Source organism: Humulus lupulus, chromosome 4, assembly GCF_963169125.1.
Source record: "Humulus lupulus chromosome 4, drHumLupu1.1, whole genome shotgun sequence".
Lineage (NCBI taxonomy): Eukaryota > Viridiplantae > Streptophyta > Magnoliopsida > Rosales > Cannabaceae > Humulus > Humulus lupulus.
In genome coordinates, this window is record NC_084796.1 from 6,316,230 (window position 1) to 6,339,429 (window position 23,200).

The following is a 23,200-nucleotide window of genomic DNA, read 5'->3' on the forward strand; positions in this document are numbered from 1 at the left end:
GAGCCACATACTATATATATTAAGTTCTATTGCTCTATCGAGGTCCATCGAGGCATATTGAGGTAGCTAATGGACATAAATATATTAGTGTTTTATTGAGGTCCATCGAGCCTCATCGAGGTGTTAAAATCCTAACACTATCGAGGCATGTCGAGGTCCATCGATGACCATCGAGCCTCTATTCATGCAATCCATCGAGGCCTATCGAGTTTCATAAAAAATCATCGAGGCAGACGAAAAATCCAGAAAAAAAAACCCAAAAAGGAACGAAAATCCATTCCGACAGTGAAAAATTACAATAAAACATGAAGACATATACATATCTGTTCGAAATAGCACAAACAATGTAGATAAACAAGTTTTCTCACTGCATATAACAAATATATACTTACCTATACGATTTTGTCCCCTAGATCCGATAGAGAATCCAAAATGAAGTTTCTTGGCTTGAAAGGATTCACAACTTGCTCCTAGATTCGAAATCCAAAATGAGCTCAAAAATTAGTATAGATTAAGATAATGGTGGCTGCCTTTGTGTATAAGAGCTTAGAGAGATAGAGATGGAGAAGACAATAGGAGAAAAAAGAGATAAACTTATGTCAGGGGCATTTTTGGGATGAAATGGCATACTAAGATAAAAATGTGATGTTTTTTTAGCTTGATATTATTTTGACATAGGACTCCCTTTTATGCATCAAAAATCAAGTTTCCCTTTTTAAATAGACAAATTTAATATCTTCAAACCAAGCTCTTCATATTTTCACCCGAAAAACAGAGCACAAATAAAGACAAGAAAGGAAAGAAAAGATAGATATTTTTTTTGTCTAAAAAGAGATATTTAGCATAATGAGCACCTCAGAATATTTATAAGGCAAGACTAACTAACTCAACAACCTAAACACGTGACTCGAATAATAACAAACTAATTAACAAAACATATTTAGTAAAAAACACATGGCAAAACGAGACTAGCTAATACTAATAAATAGGTCTAAAACTTTCAGTCGAAACAAAGAATCATAATTTGGCCTAGGGGTGAACATTTGACCCAAAAACTCGTAAAACTAGCTAATTTGTCCGACCCGCAACTCGAAAATCTGATTTTTTGCAAAACTCGTCAGATTCGGTGAAATTCGGTCCCAGCCCGACATGGTTCGGGTTGGGTTCGAGTTTTGAAACTAAGGATACACGGGTTTGGGTAACACCCGAACCCGAACATAATTTTAAAAAATAATTAGACTTTAGAGATTAGTGCTTTTTTTTAAAAAAATTACCAAGGCCCATTTTGTAAAGAATCAACATTACCAAACTAACAACAAAGTTAAAAAAAACATGTGAAAAGTAAAAAAAATAAAAAAGTATAAAAAAAATGGTATTTTTGAATTTTTTTTACCAAGGCCCATTTTCGGCCCAAAGCCCATTTTTGGACCAACCCCACCCCACCCGACTCGACCTAACCAAACCAGACACTCGAAACTCGAAATCACCCCAAATACCGAAAACTTCGGAGCGGGTTCAGTACCCTATTTTCCCATCCAAAACCTGCAAAACCTGACCCCAATACACCTGAAACCCGACTCGTGTGCACCCTGACCAACTCAAAGTTTTGCTAATATATGTCACTTATAAGGTATCTTACTCAAAGTTAGTTTTTTTGTTGGAATGTTTTCCTTTTAAGTGTGCATATACTTATTGATCTATTTGACCTATAGAAAAATAAAATTAAATGTTGTTGACTAAGTTGAAACACTTGATGGTCTTGATATTTTCTCTTTGTTTGGCGCTTATTTGTAGATTGCATTGCTTGTTTTACAACATGTGACAATATATAAGAAGAAACAATATCTTTTTACAAACACTAGCATATTTATTAGTCATAATATTTATCGTTTACTATGATGGATTTAGATATATAGTACCTTCGAGAGGTCCACATTATTAATTAGTATGTGCGAGTGAAAATTGACCATGTATTCACTCTGAAGAAAATGTTTTTGTTAAATTTATTCAAGAAACTAATAATGCCACACAAAAGAATGTGGGGGGTGCTTATATAATTAAGCTTAATATTAAATCTTACTCATATGTGCACATTTGTTGCTTTTTCTATATTGGGATTAAAAAATAATTGAGTTTAAGGACTGGAGTCTTATAAATAAACCTAGGCTGCAAGTTTTCTCAACTAATAATTAATACTCTAAACTCGAGTTTTCTTCTCAAAAAAGTAAAAATATATGATAATAATCACGTCTCATTGAAAAGTAAGTTTTTAAGTAGAAATCATTGAATCAAAGTTAAAAATATATTTTTTGTTAAAACAAGTTATAAATATATTTGACACTAGGTAAAAACAAAGTACAATGGACGTTTAGATAGTTTTATTTATAAAATATATTAACTTATTTTTATTATATTTTTCTAATTATTTTATAAAATTTAAATAAATAAACAATATCATATATTATAAAAGATTGACATAAACGTATTAAATAAATTAATCCAAAATATTATCTATAATTTAAAAAAATAAATAAAAAATAGGATAATTTTTATTAAAAAAAACTAAAAAACCATTAAATTTAAACCAAGAATATGTTAGATACACACTTTATATATAAATATATTGTGCATTTTAGTATGAAAATTAAATAATTTTTTTCTAATTTTCTTTTAGAAAAAATACCTACAAATTTTAATAATAAAATATTAAAAAATTTCTAAATTAAAATTATGAATTTAAAAAGTTTATTTAATTATTTAATTTAAAAAAATTAAAACCAACAAAAAATTATATATAAATATATTTTATTTAATTAATTATTAGATTAATTAAAATAAGTAATTTCTCATTAAAATAAGAAAATTCGTTTATTTATGTTCTATTTCACTATTACATATATGATTGAATAAACAAAATACATTAACTGAGAAAATAAATAATTAATAAAATAAAGAAAATAATAAATTTAAGCTCATAATTTTTTTTGGTTATAGTTAGCAAGTTAATTACTTTTATATGAAATTTTAAAATATGTGATGAATATTATTATGATTTATTTATTATTTATTTTTTAAAATTATCTACTTTATTTAAAAAAATATCATTTATTTTGTTTAGATATAACTTTAAAACTAATAGAGTTAGAAAACAATAAAAAAAAAGTGTTAAATCTAACAAAAAAACAATCATTTTCATTAAGCACATTTGTAATATATAAAGATATATCATCTCACGTTTGCTTTGCACAAAAAATTCTTCAAATAAATTGTCCTTTTGCCCTATTTATTATCATCAAAATTATAATTTTTCATTCTTTCCACGTTATTTTGGAACTTTTAATTTGTTGCATGATAATATATACCCCTTTTAGTATATATAAATATTCCAAATTTGGATTATTTGGAACAATATATGTGAGAAACACTCCAATTTGCGCTTACTTATAAAATGATAACATCATTAGTACGTAATCAAGTAAATCAATTATTATTACCAATAAATGATCCCTAATAAATTATTGAATACTACACGAAGAAAATATGGGAGTTAGGCTAACTGTTACATTCAATCCTTGATTAATTAGTTGAGATGGTCTCTCTCTATATTAATATTAATATTAAAATTAAACTTCCAAAACTTAAATAAATATTCTTGTTCTTATCTTCACAGCAACATAAAGTACTAATCTCCTTTGTTCTTATCTAGATAGTGTACCCACTATAATTAATGGTCATCTATTTATTTCTCTTTAATTGGGTTGTTACAAAAGTCGGTGTTCTTTATAATTTATACAACTTAATTCATTGTTTTTTTGTTTTGAAAATCATCAACTTAGTTTTGTTTTTACTATTGTTTTTGTTTTGACACTTTTCACTTTGTGTAATAACATGATTGCGGCTATTAAGAACTTGTTGTTATCACTACTCTCTAGTCACCATATTCATCATGATATATATGACCTCATTTCTGCTACAGAGACACATATATAGAAAAAATTTTCAATAATTTTGAGCCCTATTGGTGGGACTTTCAGTGTTCTCGACTCGTGAACAGTTTTCTGCACGATTTTTTTATGACTATTTATATTGTAGCTATTTAGGACATTCTGCAAATTTTCAGAAAATTCCGAATAGTTTACAGTACCGAAAACTAAGTTCAAATATGTTGTTGCACGCGTGACTAAGTTTTTTTATGCGCGTGGAAAACAATATGTTTGAACCTAATTTTCGGTATTGTAAAATATTCAGAATTTTCTGAAAATTTGCATGATACTCTAAATAGCTACAATATATACAGTTATAAAAAAAATCACGCCGAAAACTATTCACGGTCGAAAACACTGAGAACTCCACCGATAAATCTTAAAGTAAAATTCCTATGGAAGAATTATCCTCTGTATATACATATACACTCAAATTTGATCAAGCTAAAAAAAAATGGACAGACCTTTCACAATTACAGTATACATATGAGAGTGAAAGATATATATAAACTTGACAATGCAAGGGACTTTTCGCCATCGAAGTCAGTGGAAAACATTAAAGCCTTTTGAAAAAAAATAACATGTTTCTTTTTTTTTTTCAAAAAAGTATATTTTTTTTCTTTCTATAATTCGCAATTAAAAAAGCTTCTACTTTGATTTTACTTTGATTCCAGCTACATAGATTCTACTTTGATTTTATTTTAAAAAAGTTTAAAGACTATAGTCTTTGAAATGGATAGTAATATAATATGGATATATATAAACTATACTTTATAAGATGGTAATGATTATAAAGCATTTTGTACATTATATATGGTCGTGATTAACACTCATAAATAAATACATGATATTTAGGGGTAATATTATATGGCCGAATTTTGTACTATGATCAATTATATTAATCGAGAATGAGAAATTATCAATTATTTTTAAGAAATAGTAAAACTAAAATAAAATACACATAAATAGTTGGATTTGTCCCCTCTCCCAAATATATATATTTATAAGGAGAGACTACATGAATTTACTTTTTTTAACAATATCGATACATCATTTTTCTATTTTTGGCATATGAATAGATATATTACCAAATTTTTTTATATGACAATATACACTGTAGTTATTTAGAACATCTCGCAAATTTTCAAGAAATTATAAACAGTTCATGAAGCTGAAAACAGGGTTCGAACTATTAAATTTTACACGCATACACAAAAAAACAAGCAAACTCTGATTTTGGATTTGTAAACTATTCATAATTTTTTGAAAATTTACAGCATGTTCTAAATAACTATAATGTATATTGTCATATAAAAAATTTGAGATTATATTTATCCAAAAAATAAATACATTATAGTCGCTCCTAATATTTATATATAACTTTTTATCTTGTCAAATTTTCTTAACTTTCACTACAAGAAACCAGTTCTTTGCCGGCGTAATTCGTAATTGCGCCGGCAAAAATCACTTTCACCGGCGCAATTCATGAATTGCGCCGGCAAAAATCAAACCCTATGCCGGCGCAATTTAACGCCGGAAAAGATGACTTTTGCCGGCGCAAGTCGGGGTTGCGCCGGCAAAAGTAATGCCAGATTTTTCAAAATAAGCGTACAAACTTTTGCCGGCGCATTTCACCTAACGCGCCGGCAAAAGTCAACGTGTTTTTAAATTTTTACACGTTTGAAATAAAAAGTAGGTGGGCTTACTTTTGCCGGCGCGTTTCGTTGCGCCGGCAAAAGTGAACAAACGCGCCGGCAAAAGTCGAGATAATTAAAACGACATCGTTTTACTTTTAGGGTTTACTTAAACACTTTTTCCGGCGCAGTTTTAGACTTTTGCCGGCGCAACGAAACGCGCCGGCAAAAGTCTTAACGATATATCTCAGCCGCAGCCTCCTTCTTCCCCATTTCTGTTCTGAGTTTGTGAAAGCAAAGCTCTCTCTCTCTCCTCTGTGATAGTCTCCGACCACCGGTGTCCCATAATCCCACGCCGTGGCTCAAGTTATATATTGAAGCATCTCTCAAGGTTAGTAAAATGAGAAATTTTTTAACATTTTTGGATTTTTTTCTCAATATTATGTTTTGTAATTGTATTTTTTTTTTGTTATTCTCTCCCTATGAACAGGTGTGTTGTAACTCTCTCGGTGAAACAAATGCAAAGGTTAGTTTATATATATATTTATATATGTTTATATATATTTCGGTTTATATATATATATTTATATATGATTATATATATATATGTATATATTTATATATATTAGTTATATCCGAATATATATATATATGTATATATTTATATATATGTATGTATTTATATATATTAGTTATATCCGAATATATATATATATGTATATATTTATATATATTAGTTTATATATATGTATATATTTATATATATTAGTTATATTCGAATATATATATATATATTAGTTATATCTGAATATATATATATATACTTAAATTTGGTTTTTTTTTTTTATATATCTGTATATATGTTTGTATATGGATATATGTTTATGTATTTCTGTAAATGGGTGTGTATATATGTTTATTTAATGTTAAATTTTTGTAGAAATTGATTAATATAAATGTATGTGTGTGATATTTGTTATTATAATTATATTTTTCTGTTTATAAAATAAATAAATGTGTAGTTTTAAAAAAATGATATTAATAATGAAAAAGAAAATATAATTTTAGTATTTATTAAAAAAAATTTGATTTGAGAATGTATATTTTTTTAATTTTAATGCTTAATATGTATATTAAAAAATAGATTAGATTATGTATATTAAAAAAATATATATTATATTTTTTATATTAAATATTATTTGTTTATAAATATTTACTAAATAAATTGTTTTGATGTTACTGATATAGAAAGATTTGATATATGTTATTAATCTTGGTTTATGTTGTGCATGTTATGAGAATGTTCTGTATATTGCTCTGGGACTATTCTGGTTATATATGTGTTTAATTTGTAGGTTTTTAAATTTTTGGGATAGTTTGAAATATAGTCGTTATGCTGCCCAATTTTTGTTGGAGTTAGTAAAATTAATAAAAGTTTAATAATTAATTAAATAAATATTTAAGTATAATTAAAAATTCATCAAAAAAATAATTTTTAACTATAATTTAAATAAAATAAAATTACCAATCATAATAATTAATAATTAATAATTAATTTTAACATTAATATTAGATGTTTTGTAATTGAAAAAGTTAAAAATATAAATGATTTAATAAAATATAAATATAATAAAATTATTATTGATTAAGTAAATAATCCAATACAAATTAAAGAATTTAATAAAAAATTACAAAATGGAGATTAATGTATAATTAAATTAATTTTAAATTAAAAGTAATAAATAAGTAAATGTTAAAGTAGACTAGTCAACGGACACGTGGCAGTACATGATTGATAAAATTTGTTATTATTCTTAAAATATTTTTTAATTTAACAAAAAAATAAAATTTACATTTTTTAAAAAAAAATTCAAAATTTTTTTCAACTTAAGATTAAGTATGAAAAATACATTTTTTTTAAAATTTAATTTTATATTGTTAATATCCTCAAAATTTTTAATTTATTATTATTAAAATCTTCCTATTTATCATTTTGTCTACTTGTTTTCAATTAAAGATTAAGTAATTTTGTTTAAAATCTAAGCAATAATTTAAGATTAAATATTTTTTTTACTTAATCCTAAATAATTGATTAAAAGCAGCAAATTTGATTTTTTTTTTGTAAAAAATGAAAAAAAAAAATATTTTTTGTTACCTTTAAATTGGAAAACAATAAATTGGATTTTTTAAAAAAAATAAAAAATATAAAATGTTTTTTTTTATGAAAAATTATTTAAAATAATAATAATAATAATGTGTACCAATCATGTGGTGTCACGTGTCATTTAAGTGTTAGTAAGTTGTAAGTTTGAGTAATTTAGCCGGAAATATCTCTATAAATAATTATTTTTGCCAGAGATAGGATATTATTATCAGTTAGTGATAATTAGGGAGACAAACAGTCATGAAATACTTTGACTATCATTTCCCTTATTTTAAGACAATTATTAATATTTTCTTAATTATTTCGCTTAAAGATGGCAAGCGACAGAAGCTGGATGAGTGCGAGGAATCGTTGGTCTCTGGAGTATAGAAATGGTGTTAAGGAGTTCTTCGATATCGCCAAAAATCAGTTGAACGATCGGGGTTTGGTTCGCTGTCCGTGCAAGAAATGTGGGAATGTTAAGTTCCAGCCTATAAATGCAATTTCGATGCATTTATTCAACAATGGCATCGTACAGTCCTACAAAGTGTGGCATTACCATGGAGAGGCGCTGCCGTCGCCACCAGCTGTGGTACGAGATCATGATAGAGATGAGATAGCGGATATCCTGGAGGATGTTTACGCTGAAGATGACGTTCCCCATGGAAACTATAATGATCCTCCCCAAGATGATCCTCAACATCGCGACAAGTATGACAATTTATTTAAGGAGATGTCAAGTGAACTGTACCCGGGTTGCCGAAAGTATTCCGCGTTGAACTTCTTGGTGAAGCTGATGCATCTCAAAGTAATTAACAAGTGCAGCAATCATTACTTTGATGGTTTGCTGGAATTGTTAGTCGACGCTATGCCTAACGGAACAATTTTACCTAAGTCTAACTATGAGGCGAAGGCAAAGTTGCGGAGTATTGGATTGGGATATGAGTCCATCGATGCTTGCAAGCATGACTGTGCACTGTTTTGGAAGGAGAATGCGAATTTGGAATTCTGTCCGGTTTGTGGTGAGTGTCGCTGGCAAGATAATCGTGGGAACGGGAAGAAAGTGGCCCATAAGGTCATGCGGTACTTTCCGTTGACGCCGAGATTGAAAAGGCTGTACAGTTCCAGATATACTGCAGAGGATATGAGATGGCACTATTCTAAAAGGCCAAGGGAAGATGGTGTGATGAGGCACCCCGCTGACAGTAAGGCGTGGAAGCACCTTGATGAGTTGTACCCATCTTTCGCAGCCGAACCTCGAAATGTTAGGCTTGGGTTGGCTACAGATGGTTTCAATCCTTTTGGGAACATGAGCAACTCTTACAGCATGTGGCCTGTAATACTTGTCCCATACAACTTGCCGCCGTGGAAGTGCATGAAACCACAGTCATTAATGTTGTCTATTCTTATTCCAGGTCCTTCTTCACCTGGAAAAGATATCGATGTCTATATGAGACCTTTGGTTGACGAGTTGAAGGAGTTATGGATGAATGGTGTCGAGACAAGAGATGCATACAATAGTACATTGTTCAATATGCGTGCAGCAGTCTTGTGGACCATTAACGACTACCCAGCTTATGCTATGATGTTTGGGTGGAGCACAAAAGGGTACAAGGCGTGTCCCACATGCAATGAAGAAACTCCCTCTGTAGGGATTAGAAGTAAAATTGCATACATTGGCCATAGGAGATTTCTTGATATGGATCATGAATGGAGGAGCAAACGAGCACTATTCGACGGTAACAGGGAACTCAGGCCACCACCGAAACATTACTCCGGTGATGATGTTTTGAAGCAATTAGAGAATTTGCTGATTAGACATCCTGGGAAACACAAAGAATTTGGTGGTGTGAAACGCAAAAGGGCTCCGATTGAACTTAATTGGTCGAAGAAGAGCATATTTTTCGAGCTTGATTATTGGAAGGAGTTATTGTTGAGGCATAATTTGGACGTAATGCACATTGAGAAGAATGTTTGCGACAGTGTCTTGGGAACTTTGTTGAACTTAGAGGGAAAATCTAAAGACACTGACAAGGCAAGACTTGATCTAGCAGACATGAAAATTAGGGAAAAACTCCACCTCCGCAAAGAGGGAAACAAGTGGAAGAAACCGCACGCCAGTTACACCCTCAGTGTCCCGGAGCGTCGAGTTTTCTGTGAATTTGTGAAGTCAGTTGAATTCCCGGACGGTTTTGCTGCAAACCTTTCGAAGAATGTCAATGTCAATGATGGCAAGATAACTGGGTTGAAATCACATGATTGCCACGTGTTGTTTCAGCAGTTGTTGCCCGCCGCACTTAGGTCGTTTTTGGTTCCGGAAGTTCGGAAGCCAATTATTGAGTTGTGCGGTTTTTTCAAAAAACTTTGTGCACGGACTTTGAATGTGAAAGACCTTGAGAAGATGGAGACAGACATTATCACCATTTTATGCAAGTTGGAAATGATATTTCCTCCAGCATTTTTCGATATTATGGTGCATTTGGTTTTGCACCTTCCGAAAGAGGCAATTCTTGGCGGTCCCGTGCACTTTAGGTGGATGTATCCCATTGAACGTTCGATGGGAGTTTATAAACAATATGTAAGAAATCGTGCACGTCCTGAAGGTTCAATCGCAGAAGCTTACGTGGTGAACGAGGCTTTAACCTTTTGCTCAATGTACCTGCGGGGGGTTGAGACTCGATTCAATCGACCTGAGAGGAATGACGATCGCGTTGAATCCCAACCAAATCGGGAATATTCTATTTATAAGGCTGTTGGTCGTCCATTTGGTAAGAAATCAAATATGCTCCTCAATCCGCAGTTAAAGCAAAAGGCTGAGTGGTATATCTTGAACAATTGTGCCGAAATTAAGGAGTACCTTAGGTGTGTTTTCTAGTATTTTTTCAATAATGATGTTTGGTTTATATACCGAGTAAATGCCAAAATCATAGTTTTTTTGTTCATTTGTAGTGAGCATATGGATGAATTAAGAAGACGGGGGGGCTTGAATCTTGAAGTTCAACAAAAAACTGATTTTCCTCAGTGGTTCAAAGAAAGAGTATGTATATTAGTCAATTCTTTTCTGAAACCCCAATTAGTCAATCCAAAACTAACTTTCAATGTTAATGTTGATAGGTGAACGGTTTGCATGAGTCAACACCTACTGAAGTGAATAATGAATTGTATGCTCTCGCAAACAAATCAAGCGGCACCGTGTATTCATATCCAGGGATGATAGTGAATGGTGTGAAATTTGTGACTCGTGGTCGTGATATGAAGCTTAAAACACAAAATTGCGGTGTAATGGTGCCAAGTGAGGAAGGAGTGAACTACTATGGAGTTTTGGAAGAAGTAATTGAATTGTCCTACTTGATGGGTTACAGTGTTGTCCTATTCAAGTGTAGATGGTTCAATACAAGTAGAATTAAAGTGGAATCCAATTTTACGAGCGTATATGTGAAAGAAGAATGTTATAAAGATGATCCTTTCGTTCTCGCATCTCAAGCGAAGTTGGTGTATTATCTTCGAGATGTGAAAAATGGGGATGATTGGAGGCTCGTTAATGAATACATTCCAAGGAATGTATGGGATTTCACAAATTCCGATGTTGATGATACTGAGACCACAAATGATATACCAATATTGCAAGAAGTTAATTCTTCTTCATTTCAGTTGTGGGTAGAACTTCCAATTTTTGATAATCTTCAGTATGATCGGGTTGATGTCAATGCCACTGAAGTGCACAACGTTGATGATTTGGTTGGCGAAGGTTCAGATGAATTTGTTGTCGATGATGAAGTTGAATTTGAAGACGACACGTTGGTCGAGTATGAAGACGATGAGGATGACGATAATGTTCTAGTCGATAGTGATAGTGATAGTGATGTTCGTAATGATGTTGTAGTTAGTGATGACGAGGACAGTGATATGTAATTTAAACAAGTGTATGTAACTTTTTATTTAATTCAATGAAAAGTTTATTTATTATCATTAATTAATGATAGTATTAGATATAGGTACACATGCACCTATTGGATGCTTTGGGGATAGTCAATGTATTCATGTACTGGTACTCATTTTTTCAATATATTTGATGAAATATGTTGAAAAAATGGGTAGTCGCACATGTCTGCTTACTATCTCCAAGGGATCTATTAGGTCGGAATAGGGTAGGTTGGGAAAGACAATAAGTAATAAAATGTTAATTCAATAACAAAAAATAATAGTGATGCACCTAGTGGATGCCTTGGGGATAGACAATGTATTCATGTACTGGTACTCATTTTTTCAATATATTTGATGAAATATGTTGAAAAAATGGGTAGTCGCACATGTCTGCTTACTATCTCCAAGGGATCTACTAGGTCGGAATATGGTAGGTTGGGAAAGACAATAAGTAATAAAATGTTAATTCAATAACAAAAAATAATAGTGATGCACCTAGTGGATGCCTTGGGGATAGACAATGTATTCATGTACTGCTACTCATTTTTTCAAAATGTTTGATGAAATATTTTGAAAAAGTGTGTAGTCGCACATGTCTGCTTACTATCTCCAAGGGATCTACTAGGTCGGAATAGGGTAGGTTAGGAAAGACAATAAGTAATCAAATGTTAATTCAATAACAAAAAATAATAGTGATGCACCTAGTGGATGTCTTGGGGATAGACAATGTATTCATGTACTGCTCCTCATTTTTTTAAAATGTTTGATAAACATTTTAAAAAACTGAGGAGAAGTACATGACTTCTTACTATCTCCAAGGGATCCACTAGGTCGGAATAGGGTAGGTTTGGAAATACCATAATGAATAAATGTTAATTTTATAACAAAAAACAATAGACATACATAATTTGAATTAGTTAATTAATGAATATTTTAATGTAGAATGGCCGAAACAAGTAATGACACAGGTGGTGGCTCCAAGAGAGGCAGGGGAGCTTATTACGGTGCCAATATCGAGAAGGAGCTGGCCATCAAAAAAGTTACTCATTTGAAAGTAGAGTTTGATAAAGAAACTGGAAAAGCTATTCAAAAGTACGGCAAGTGGTTCAACAATTCTATGGCTCGTTATTTGCGTAGCACCGTACCCCCAACTACACTAGCTTGGGAACAAGTAAAACCAGCTGATATCGAAGTTATTCGAAAGAGACTATCTGTAAGCATTCTTTAAACCTTTAATAACTCATTATTAAATATTTTGTCTATCTTCAAAATATTTTAACAAATTCCAATTTTAATTGTGATTTTAGGAAAAATTCATTTATCCAGAAGACAATCCAGTAATCAACGATGCCATGGTAAGACAAATGCAAAAACATCTGACTGATTGGCGCCACACGATGAAGAAACACTGGGTAGATGTTGGAGGAGAGGTGGACAATGAGAGAGCGAAGTCAAAACCTTTTGTGTCGATCACTTCTTCTGATTGGGCAGTTCTGTGTGATTTTTGGGTTTCTGATTCTCACCAGGTATGCCGTACATTTTACATTAATTTTTAATTATAAAATTACAATTTAGATTAATGAGTACTGTTTTCTTTTTGAAGCGTATATCGAAGAAAAATAAAGAAGCTCGAGCTAAAATGACCATACCAGGAGGACACGGTTCCAAATCCATCGTTGCCCATGTTTATGATCACGTAAATTATAATAACTTATATCCTTACATTTACGAAAATATTATAAATGTCACAATGTTTAAATAATTTGCTTTTTTAGATGGACCCATCTACTGGCCAGCTCCCGAGCATGATCGACACATTCGAGCACCTGCACAAGAAGAAGGATAAGTGGATTAGTGATGCAGCGGCGACAAAACATGTAAGTTGCATAACCTTAACTAATTTATGATCATTTAACTTTAAAAAAGTTTAGTAAATAATTAATAAATATTAATTATTAATTGTTGTTGTCAATTAGTAATTATTTATTAATTATTAATTAAATTTTTAACAATGAAATCTTTATAATCTATGTGCCAATATTTTTATGATTAATGATTGTGGACTAAGATAAAAAAAGAATGTAATTAATGTTGTCCCCGTATCAGGGAGCTTGTGGACTAAAGTAAATTTGGTCATGAAAATCCATATCTGAATCAAAAACATGTAAATATAGTTGATGTATATGTTTGGAGACGTAAATTCCTCATTAATGGAATTAACTGCACTTACCGTATATATCAACAACATCTTCATGATTTTGATTCAGATATGGATTTTCATGACCAAATTTACTTTAGCCCACTTGCTCCCTGATACGGGAACAAAATTAATTACATTCTTTTTCAGTCACTGGTCTGCAGTCATTAATGATAGGATGTTGGCAGATAGATAATAAAGTTATATTTTATATGTTGTTATATTAAAAATTTATAAGTTAGGTTTTCAAATAATGTTATATTGGAATTCGAAATACGTGCTTTTTATTGTGCAGAATGAGATGACCGAACGTCGAGCATCGCAGAGTACGGCCCCTGCATCATCTGCTGCTTCTTGTGTCGGCGATAATGTCGACGGTCATTTCCCGCCTGATATGGATATTGTCACGGATGTCCTTGGACCCCGCTCGCGTTATAAGAAAGGGTTTGGGGGGTTGCCTAGGTTGAAGGCAATTGGCGCAAAGAGGGCAGCATCTTCGTCAACTTCTCAAATGTCCGGGCAATTGCCACCTGAAGTGGACACCATTTTGCAGCAAAATCAGGACATTATGCTAGAAAATCAGAACCTAAAGAAGCATACGACTAAACTTGAGAGTCGTCAACGGCGTCAAGATCTCCTGCTCAGTGCTTTGTTGAAGCAGGTTGGTCAATTGGCTCCTGGTTTTACTGTTGACTTACCAGACCAGGATTCGGACGAGGACGATGATGCTGATGGGGGCGGGAATGATGAGGCGGCCAGTACTCATTTGTAGAACTTTTTTTCTATTTATTTAAAATTTAATTTATGAGACATTTATTTTACTAAATTACTTTTATATTTTAATGTTTGGTGGAGACAATAAATATTAATAGTTGTAATTTTTTGTTTATTTATTTATAAAATTTTAATTTTATTTTTATTTCTAATTAAATAATATTACTAAAAAATTAAATAATTATTAATATATTAAAATTGAAAATTATTAATATATTGAAAATAATATTAATAATTTAATAAAAATTATTATTTTAAAAATACTTTTACCGGCGCAAAATTACGTCGGCAAAGAGTTTCAATCTTACCTTCACATATACACTTTTACCGGCGCAAAAATGCGCCACTAAAAAATTAAACTATTGCCGGCGCATTATTGCGCCGCTAAAAGTGTTTTCCACAATATCGTGACAGATTTTTTTACCAGCGCATTTATATTTTCACCGGCGTATTTTTTCGTCGCCAAAAAAGTCCATTGCCGGCGCATTATATTTGCGTCGGCAAAAGTGACATTAGCGACGGAGATACGACGCAATTCTTTGCCGGCGCAAAATTGCGTCGGCAAAAACTCCATAGTTTTTGCCGGCGCAAAACCATACTTTTGCCGGCGCAAATTTGCGCCGGCAAAAGTCTCATTTTTTGTAGTGTTTAACTCGATAGTAATTTAATTATTAGTCAAACAATAATTTAAAACATTATTGAAATATGATTTAGTACATTAGAGTATATATGTTATATAATAATGAGCAAAGAAAAAGAAAGCTATATAACACTCTCTCTTAGTATATATATATATATATATTTATATATGCACTTGCTTTTTATACAAGAGGAATGCTTTTTTGTTCCTTAAAAAATTATATAAAAAGACAATCGATTAGAAATTTTTTAAGTGTTTCTTTCCTTGTCACAATTGTAAGCACATTGATACCCCTTTGATTTTCTGATAATTATTTTACTTGTCGTGCGCAGATATGGGCCAGCTGATGTACGTTCTCAAAAAATTAATCAACAAAGCAATGGAATCTAATAATATATATACCCACGAAGACCTCAAAAATATATATATATTTTTAAAAATAAAAATCAGCTAATATAATTCAATTCTAATAATAATATAAAAAAACCAACAAAAAGAAAAGACAATTTATATGCACAACACACAAAGACCTAATATAGTTATTTTATATATGTTTGCTCTTATATATCTATATATATATCCTGTATATACTATTCAAGGAATTGATTGAGCAAGTTGGCAATTGAAGTCGATTTTATTGTGACCATCATTGATTTAAAGACTGTTCTTATATATGTGGGGCAAACTGTTTATAGAACTGAGATCAAAGGTACCAAACAGCCTGAAGCAATGTGTGTATTCGAATGATTAAAGTTTTGAGATATTTAGAAAGATATATATATCATCGATGAGAAAAAAGAAAAAAAAGGAAAAGAGTCCCAGAGATTTTCTTGATTATTTGATCATGTGATCATAATATAAGATGAGAGATATTGATCATGATCATGATCATGATCATGATTGATATACATATATACATATATATATATATACACACAGATATATGTGAGTTTTATTACAGCGCTGCATATGGCCATTGAGTAGGTCTCATTATCATTTTGAAATTATAGTTTGTCGTTTTGCGAATACAACGTCCATTTCAGCAATCAGAAAGAGAGATAATACAACTTTATATGCAAAGATTAGCTGGTCATATCACCTGTATAGTTGAGATAATTTTATTCTCTAATTTTTCGGTTCGTCAATAGTTTTTGTCGTTAATTTTTTTTTTTTAGTTATTTAAAATATTATGTAAGTTTACTAATGTTTTTTCATGCATAAAAATAATTAATCACCGTAATAATTTGATTGAATTTAATTTTCATTATTGTAACTTATTAAATTTTTTCTGAAAATTTATAATATATTTTAAATAACTATAATAAACATGATCATAACAAAAATGATGCCAAAAATTATTTATGAGCCGAAAAAAAAAATATATATATATATATACAGACCGTTGCATACCTTAGTATCCAATATATATTGTGATATATATACTACTCACTCTTGATCCAATCATATTTAACTACGTATATATATATATATATGTGATAGTGTAATAATTGATTGGACTTATAGAGATATAGTATAGTTAACTTATTAGGCTAGTTGATAAGTGCCGCAAATGGTGTTTGATATTTGATTAATATATATATATATATATATATATATACATACACACACAAAAGAAACATAAATAAAATAATAATATAAAATGCTTCTAGATCTAATTTGATCAAACAAATTAAGTATTTTTCTATTAAAAAAACAAAAATACCAACACTCAATTAAACACCAGTTTGTAATTAAGAGTGAAGAAATATATGGTTGTTAGTTTCTTTCTTCATTAACTCTTGTTATTCTCTCGATCTCTTTTGTCCACGACCTTTACAAGTTTATATATAGAATAAGGCTAACATTATATTATTCTAAATCAATTATTAATTCAAAGATTAAATAGATGGTGATATTTGTATTGTTTTGTTTATGAATATATAATTAATTTAGAATTTCAGAAAAAGCAGCATTGGATATTCATGGCATTATTATGAGAAAATATATATACGATATAGTTAGTAATTAATGTTCATAAAAGCAAGAAAGAGAGTGACATGGTAGGGACCAATAAACAAATAACTTGCTTGCATGATTGTGATCTCTTCCCACTTTTAACCCCACTCAAACTCAAACTCAAACTCTTCTCTTTTTTCTCTAGGGTTTGGGAAAAGGTATATTTATTTCAATCCCATTAAAGTTTTTTCATCTTGATTTTTTGGAATAGTTTTGTTTTTTAAAAGTTCAAGAAAATTCCTTTTCCAATAAAGGATGGGTTTTTTACCATTCCAAAGTTTGAAAACAAAGTATTCTTTTGTTTTTCCCCACTTTTTTTTATACTCCATATTCATATAGAACTTATAAAGCAAGAAGATAAATACAAATTTTGGCTTTTTTTTTTGGATAATTATAATATAAATATATTTTTAATTTTTTTAAATGTGTTTGGATGATTAATAAAAAATGGGGTTTTTTTTTAGAGTAAATTAAAATTATGAAAATTATTCTAGTTTGGAGAATAGTTTTTCAAACCATCTCTTGGGAGAAGTTAGTATAGAAAATGAATTTTCATTTTTTTATTCAAACACTCTTTTAAAAATATCTTTTTAATTATAAAGATTAGAAAAAACAACTTAAAATATTTTAGTCAAACGAGTAACATTATATACCATGACTTAAGCAATATAGCATATTATATGTGAACTATTATTATTATCCTTTGTTGCTCTTTGTGCATGGTGATTATGCTCTCACTTGCTCAAAAGGCCATATTATAGCACCTTATTATATACTTATAAATAATTTAAAAAAACAAAATCAAGAAGTGGGTAATAAAGATTTGGAAGTAATATGTCAGCACATGAGATCCTAGAGCACCCAAAATCGTCTTCACTAGTTATATTATTGAAGTTCAAACTTTCATATATTCTTTTTAAAAAAAATGTATGAAACGTCAACAAGAAGTACTGTCTAGCGATTTGATTTTCCTTTAGATTAGATTATAATATTTTTGAAAAGAATATAAAACAAACAAAAAGGAGTGGAGTTAGACAAGGTCTCACATTAATTCAAAGTTATAAAAAAGTAAAATAAAATGATAATAATATTCTAATCAAACACTTTTACTCACCACTAGCTACCAAACACATGAAATCTACCAATGTTCTATATGCAATGCAAATGACCATTATGTGTCACTCTCATGCTAATCACAATCAAGTTCAACTGTTCCTAAATTTAGCTTCTTTACTAGTTTGAGTACTCTTTATTGACAATATATATACCTTGGCTCACATCACACCATCATTACAAGTTGAATTATTTTTTATATATAGAAAATATAAATGGGGCATAAATTTGTTCCCTTAATTTTAACTAGATCAACTTTGTTATAAATGTAAAGTTCAAAACTTTATTAAATCACTTGATCGAACCCCTAATCCAATAGTAAAAATTACATAGAGTACTCATTTTAAGTGATTATCTCTTATTTGTAGTCATATTTTAAATCTTTTTATTTTTATACCCAGTATTTTAGTTATTATTCATGTTATACTCTTTAGTGTTCTTTTCAAGTAGTATTAAGAGAAATATAATTATAAAAATAAATAATATTAAACTAAATATATTTAGTGATTAATTTTAGTTAATTAATCTTAAGAATTAGTACTTAATATGATTTTTTTTTTCCTTTTCATTTTAAAAAATATCCCACATATATACATGGTTAACAGGGAAAAAATTAAAAACTTATCTTGGGGGTGAGAAAGGGAAAGAGCTAGATAAGTTATGTGTTAATACTTTCATTATATATATTAAATATCTAAAAAAGGGAAAAGGGTAATTAAAAAAGAACCAAACTTTGAGAGTGCTTTTATGAAGAGATAATAAATATTTTTACTTGAGTCATAATGAGAGGGAATAAAGTTTGAAAGAAATAAATTGGAGGGTATTGGGATTCAAATACAAAAGGAGAAAAAGTCATAAAAGCTAGGAATGAAAAGAGAGAGACTTAAAAATTAAAATGAGAAGTTTGGAAAGTAGAAGAGAGACACAGTAAACCCATGTGGCTGTGTGTGTTTACCATGATATGTCTCACCCTAATTTTATGGGACAAAAGGAGTATCATCAATTATATTATATGGGACCATGCATTTCAATGCAAATTTCAGACTTTTAATTTTTTTTTCAAATATATATAAATGTGTGTGAACATATAATACACTTGCTTTCATGGATGTGACTAAGCACTGTAGCATTTGTCTGGTGTTTAATATATATATATTTATTTTGTGTTATATTATTTGTTTTCATTTAGGTCTAGATTGTTGTCTGTATATGCAACACAAGAACAAGATAATCCCACATTTATTATTATTATTATTATTTTTCTCTTATATATATGTTTGTAATTTATTATACAGCAAACAACTCTGATATCATATGAGAAGAACTCACCTTTCCCTTCTTTTATTATTATGAATATTATGATATATACATATTTTTTGTCTATGTATTTGTAGCTATTGGAATATATTACATGTTACACAAAATGATATGTTGTTGTCTTATTATATGGGGAGTAAGATTCTTAGTGGTTTGTGACAAAAGATGAAATATCATTTTCGTCCTATTTTCAGTATATGTTATATGATAAAAGTATCATTCTTTTTATGATAAAGAGTCTCAACCAAAGAAGAAATAATAAGAGAAAAGTGATTTCTGTAAAAGGCAATCTTTCTAACAATAAAGTTCAGATTAGAGGAGAAGAGAAGAGCTTTAATTAGTTTCACTATTTAAGGATACACAAACTTATTCTTCTTCTGATATTCTTTCAAGAGACTAAGTTTGTTGGGTTTTCCTTTTTATCCCTTGTAAATTTAGTTAAACTTTTCATAACATTTATAGTGATATTCCCAAAAATGTTATTAGTACTTATTAGTGACATAGTTAGCAGACCATATTATATAAGGGGAAAAGTTATGAATATTCAGGATAATCATTAATGTTTATACCAAAGCCACAAGCTGAGCTAGTTTCTTTTCCACCAAAAAATGAGTATGTAAATTGAAAAGTGCTGCCTTATCCAATCCCAAAAGCCCAATAGACAGAAATCTGGGCCCAATGTTTATTGGATCTATAAGGTCATTAATTTGGCCCAATATTTCTAAACATGCCATTTTTATATGCACATATATATTTTATATTTGCATCACATGAAGATATATATTATAATAACATCCTTTACATGTCAATGTAAACTAGTTGACTTCATCATTATCTTTGAAAACTTCCGACTTCACATTACATACATTGCATGATCATGACCTTAATTTGGTTTGACCAACATGGCCATTGGCCAACGTATGCATCAAGTGAAATCCTGGGTCAACTACACATTAGGCTCTGTAACATTGTTTAAGGTTATCCATACCCACTGAATCATTTATGAACCAGTGTCACTCTTCTTTAAATGATATTTATATATATTATTGTCTCAAGATTGGTCCAATTTTGTTGTGTATCCCTAAAATGGACAAATGATAGTTACATTCTGCAACTATCAAAACAAGTCAGAATAAAAGGTTCCAAATGCTTAAACTTTTTGTGGCACTAAATGAGTGATAATATTAACTTAAGTATGTTGATGAACTATGCTGAGCCAAGCCAATCATATTTCACATTAGTTCAACTGATTCTAATGCCCATTCAGAATGTACTTTCTATTTCCATTGGCTGTAAATCAGACTAGCAATAACACCCAGCGCAAGGATTTTACTTAGTCAAGAATGAAGAACAAGTAATAGACTTGATTTAACAAGATTGATGAATCTGTTCTTCTTTGAACTAATTTCACCTAGATGGACTGAAGCCTTAAATGTTCCCAAGACAATATGCTAGTCCTCCAATAAACTATCACAAACTTTTCTAGTTCAAGTCTCCAATTGGAGTACTGAAATTGACAGCATACCCTAACTAGACTAGCATTATGATAGTCATATAATTCATCTATATCAATCTATTAATTGTTGCACAGACGACAAAGAAATTTACAAGAGTTATCATACAACACATAGATAAGAAGAGAATAATAGTATCATGAGGCAACTACTTGAGAAAAATTGCATCAAAAAGCAAAGAGTTTGAAAGCTTATTTTACCGGCTAGTATAGTAAATATATATAGACAGACCATAACAGAGAAATGTCTGGGTTTACACTATAGTGTGTGTGTTATTCTTTTATGTGTAAGTGAAACTATTAGTTTCTGCTATAAGGGGTCACATTGATTATACTATACAATATGGCTGTTGTATTGTATATACTAATATGCTAAGGCTATATCTTAAGATACAAGAAACTTACTAAGGATATCTCTTCTATTAATCACTCTGGTTGTGTTGCATCCATGGCTTGTAGATCAGCACTAGATATCTCATTTATATTGGCTTGACAATCAGCTATAACAGGCTGACAATTCTCTTTCCATGGTGCCACCATTTGACCATTCACACCAGCAGTAACCTGAGAGGAAGATCCAACATGCGAATGGAAACATGGCGAATCAGTCTCACATTGCAGGCCAAGTACCCCACCAGCAGGCTGCAGCTCACAATCACCTTCCTTGAAGATAGTAGTGGTGTTACATAGCTTTTTGAAGGGGAAAGAACCCAATTCGTCATCGATCTTTCCTCTTAGATCAATCAAAAGACTTCTCAGCCGTAGGACTTCAGCTTCAAGAACTGTCTGTCTCTGCAATTTCTTAACTAATTTCTGGTTTACCATGCGCAATTTCTTAACTTCCTCTTCTAAATAGGCAGCATGTGCCTTCTTTTTCTCCCTATACTTGCGAACTGCTTCTCGGTTGCCTGAAGATTTTCTTGATTTCGAACCAGAATGCTCTTTGTTGGTTGTGTGATCATCATCTTCAGATGCAAGAACTTGGGTGTGAGTGTGGTAACAAGTATGTGTATGAGCTGAGTCAGGACCAGGTGGGTTGCAAGTGTGAGTGTGAGTACAAGTCCGGGCATTCTTCAACAAATCATCAATGAATGAATCCACAGACATTGAATCATGAAAATTAGTAGAAGAATTCTCATTTGGCAAAAGAGGGTCATCTGATGTCTCTAACTCCCCATCATCCACCTTTGCTTTCATCTCTCTTTAATTTGATCAGACAAGTACTTTATGGTAACAGCAATTTAAAGTGCATATCTGCATCACCTAAATTTAGTATATTAGTTAAGATAACTGTACCAATTTTGCTAACCCTATATTTTTTTTATGCATATTGATTTCAACCACACACAAAAAGGGGTCTTTGTTAGGAAAGAACATGCTTCATTACAGTCATTTCATAGCATAGATGCAAAGCAACTTTGACCTGTGAAAGCACTAAATGTCCAATCAAAAGCTATTTCTACCAAAACCCACTTGACTTTCTTGACCAGTAAACCATTAACAGACATAACAACACCTAGCTTGATTCTGAATCCCAAAAATTATGAATGAAAACCAGGTTCTTCAAGCAATCCAATGAAAACCCAATTAAGGAAATTATATATATGTATCATAAGTAAGTGCCCACTATAAGATTATGGTACTGAAATCTTTGAGATGCTGCGGAAAATTTAAGCAAGAAAACTTTTGTGGAGAATAATTGGAAAAGTGAGAGAAAGATCTGATCGAATTGGAGAAGTGGAAGTTAAAATTCTGTTGTAAAAGAAAGCACTATCATTGTTGTTGACTTACCTGAGTTTGTGTTTTAATAGATTCTGTGACCACGATAGAAATTTGATGTGGTATTATGCCAATTTTAAGGCCATTGAAGAAGCAACAAGCATCTCTGATTCTCTCAATTTCCTTTTATCTGTTCTCAATTGGCCTAGAAGAACCTGTTAACTAGC

General features: G+C 30.6%; 2 protein-coding genes across 3 annotated transcripts; one reads left to right on the top strand and one right to left on the bottom strand.

Annotated features, from left to right (window-relative positions):
• The first annotated feature begins 10,270 nt into the window (after positions 1 to 10,270).
• Positions 10,271 to 21,047, top strand: LOC133831809 (uncharacterized). Its single transcript, XM_062262220.1, has 4 exons — positions 10,271 to 10,622; positions 10,710 to 10,797; positions 10,875 to 11,078; positions 21,009 to 21,047. Exons 1-4 carry the CDS (start codon positions 10,297 to 10,299, stop codon positions 21,045 to 21,047), a joined length of 657 nt encoding a protein of 218 aa, XP_062118204.1. The 5' UTR covers positions 10,271 to 10,296.
• Positions 21,048 to 21,384: 337 nt separating this feature from the next.
• On the bottom strand, positions 21,385 to 23,200 carry LOC133829814 (basic leucine zipper 19-like). Of its 2 annotated transcripts, none has more exons than XM_062259620.1 (2): positions 23,046 to 23,200; positions 21,385 to 22,508 (listed from the first exon to the last, which is right to left on the bottom strand). In XM_062259620.1, the coding sequence occupies exon 2, from the start codon at positions 22,449 to 22,451 to the stop codon at positions 21,681 to 21,683; it is 771 nt and encodes a 256-aa protein (XP_062115604.1). In that variant the 5' UTR covers positions 22,452 to 22,508; positions 23,046 to 23,200; the 3' UTR covers positions 21,385 to 21,680. The 2 variants fall into 2 exon arrangements, with proteins under 2 accessions (XP_062115604.1, XP_062115603.1); XM_062259619.1 differs by having other exon boundaries at positions 21,385 to 22,517; positions 23,046 to 23,198.

Coding starts and splice junctions, on each gene's coding strand:
- LOC133831809 (XM_062262220.1), top strand. CDS start 10,297: ATGTATCCCATTGAACGTTCGATGGGAGTTTATAAACAATATGTAAGA. Junction 10,623..10,709: donor GAAATTAAGGAGTACCTTAG/GTGTGTTTTCTA, acceptor GTTCATTTGTAG/TGAGCATATGGATGAATTAA. Junction 11,079..21,008: donor AAGGAGTGAACTACTATGGA/GTTTTGGAAGAA, acceptor ATGCCCATTCAG/AATGTACTTTCTATTTCCAT.
- LOC133829814 (XM_062259620.1), bottom strand. CDS start 22,451: ATGAAAGCAAAGGTGGATGATGGGGAGTTAGAGACATCAGATGACCCT.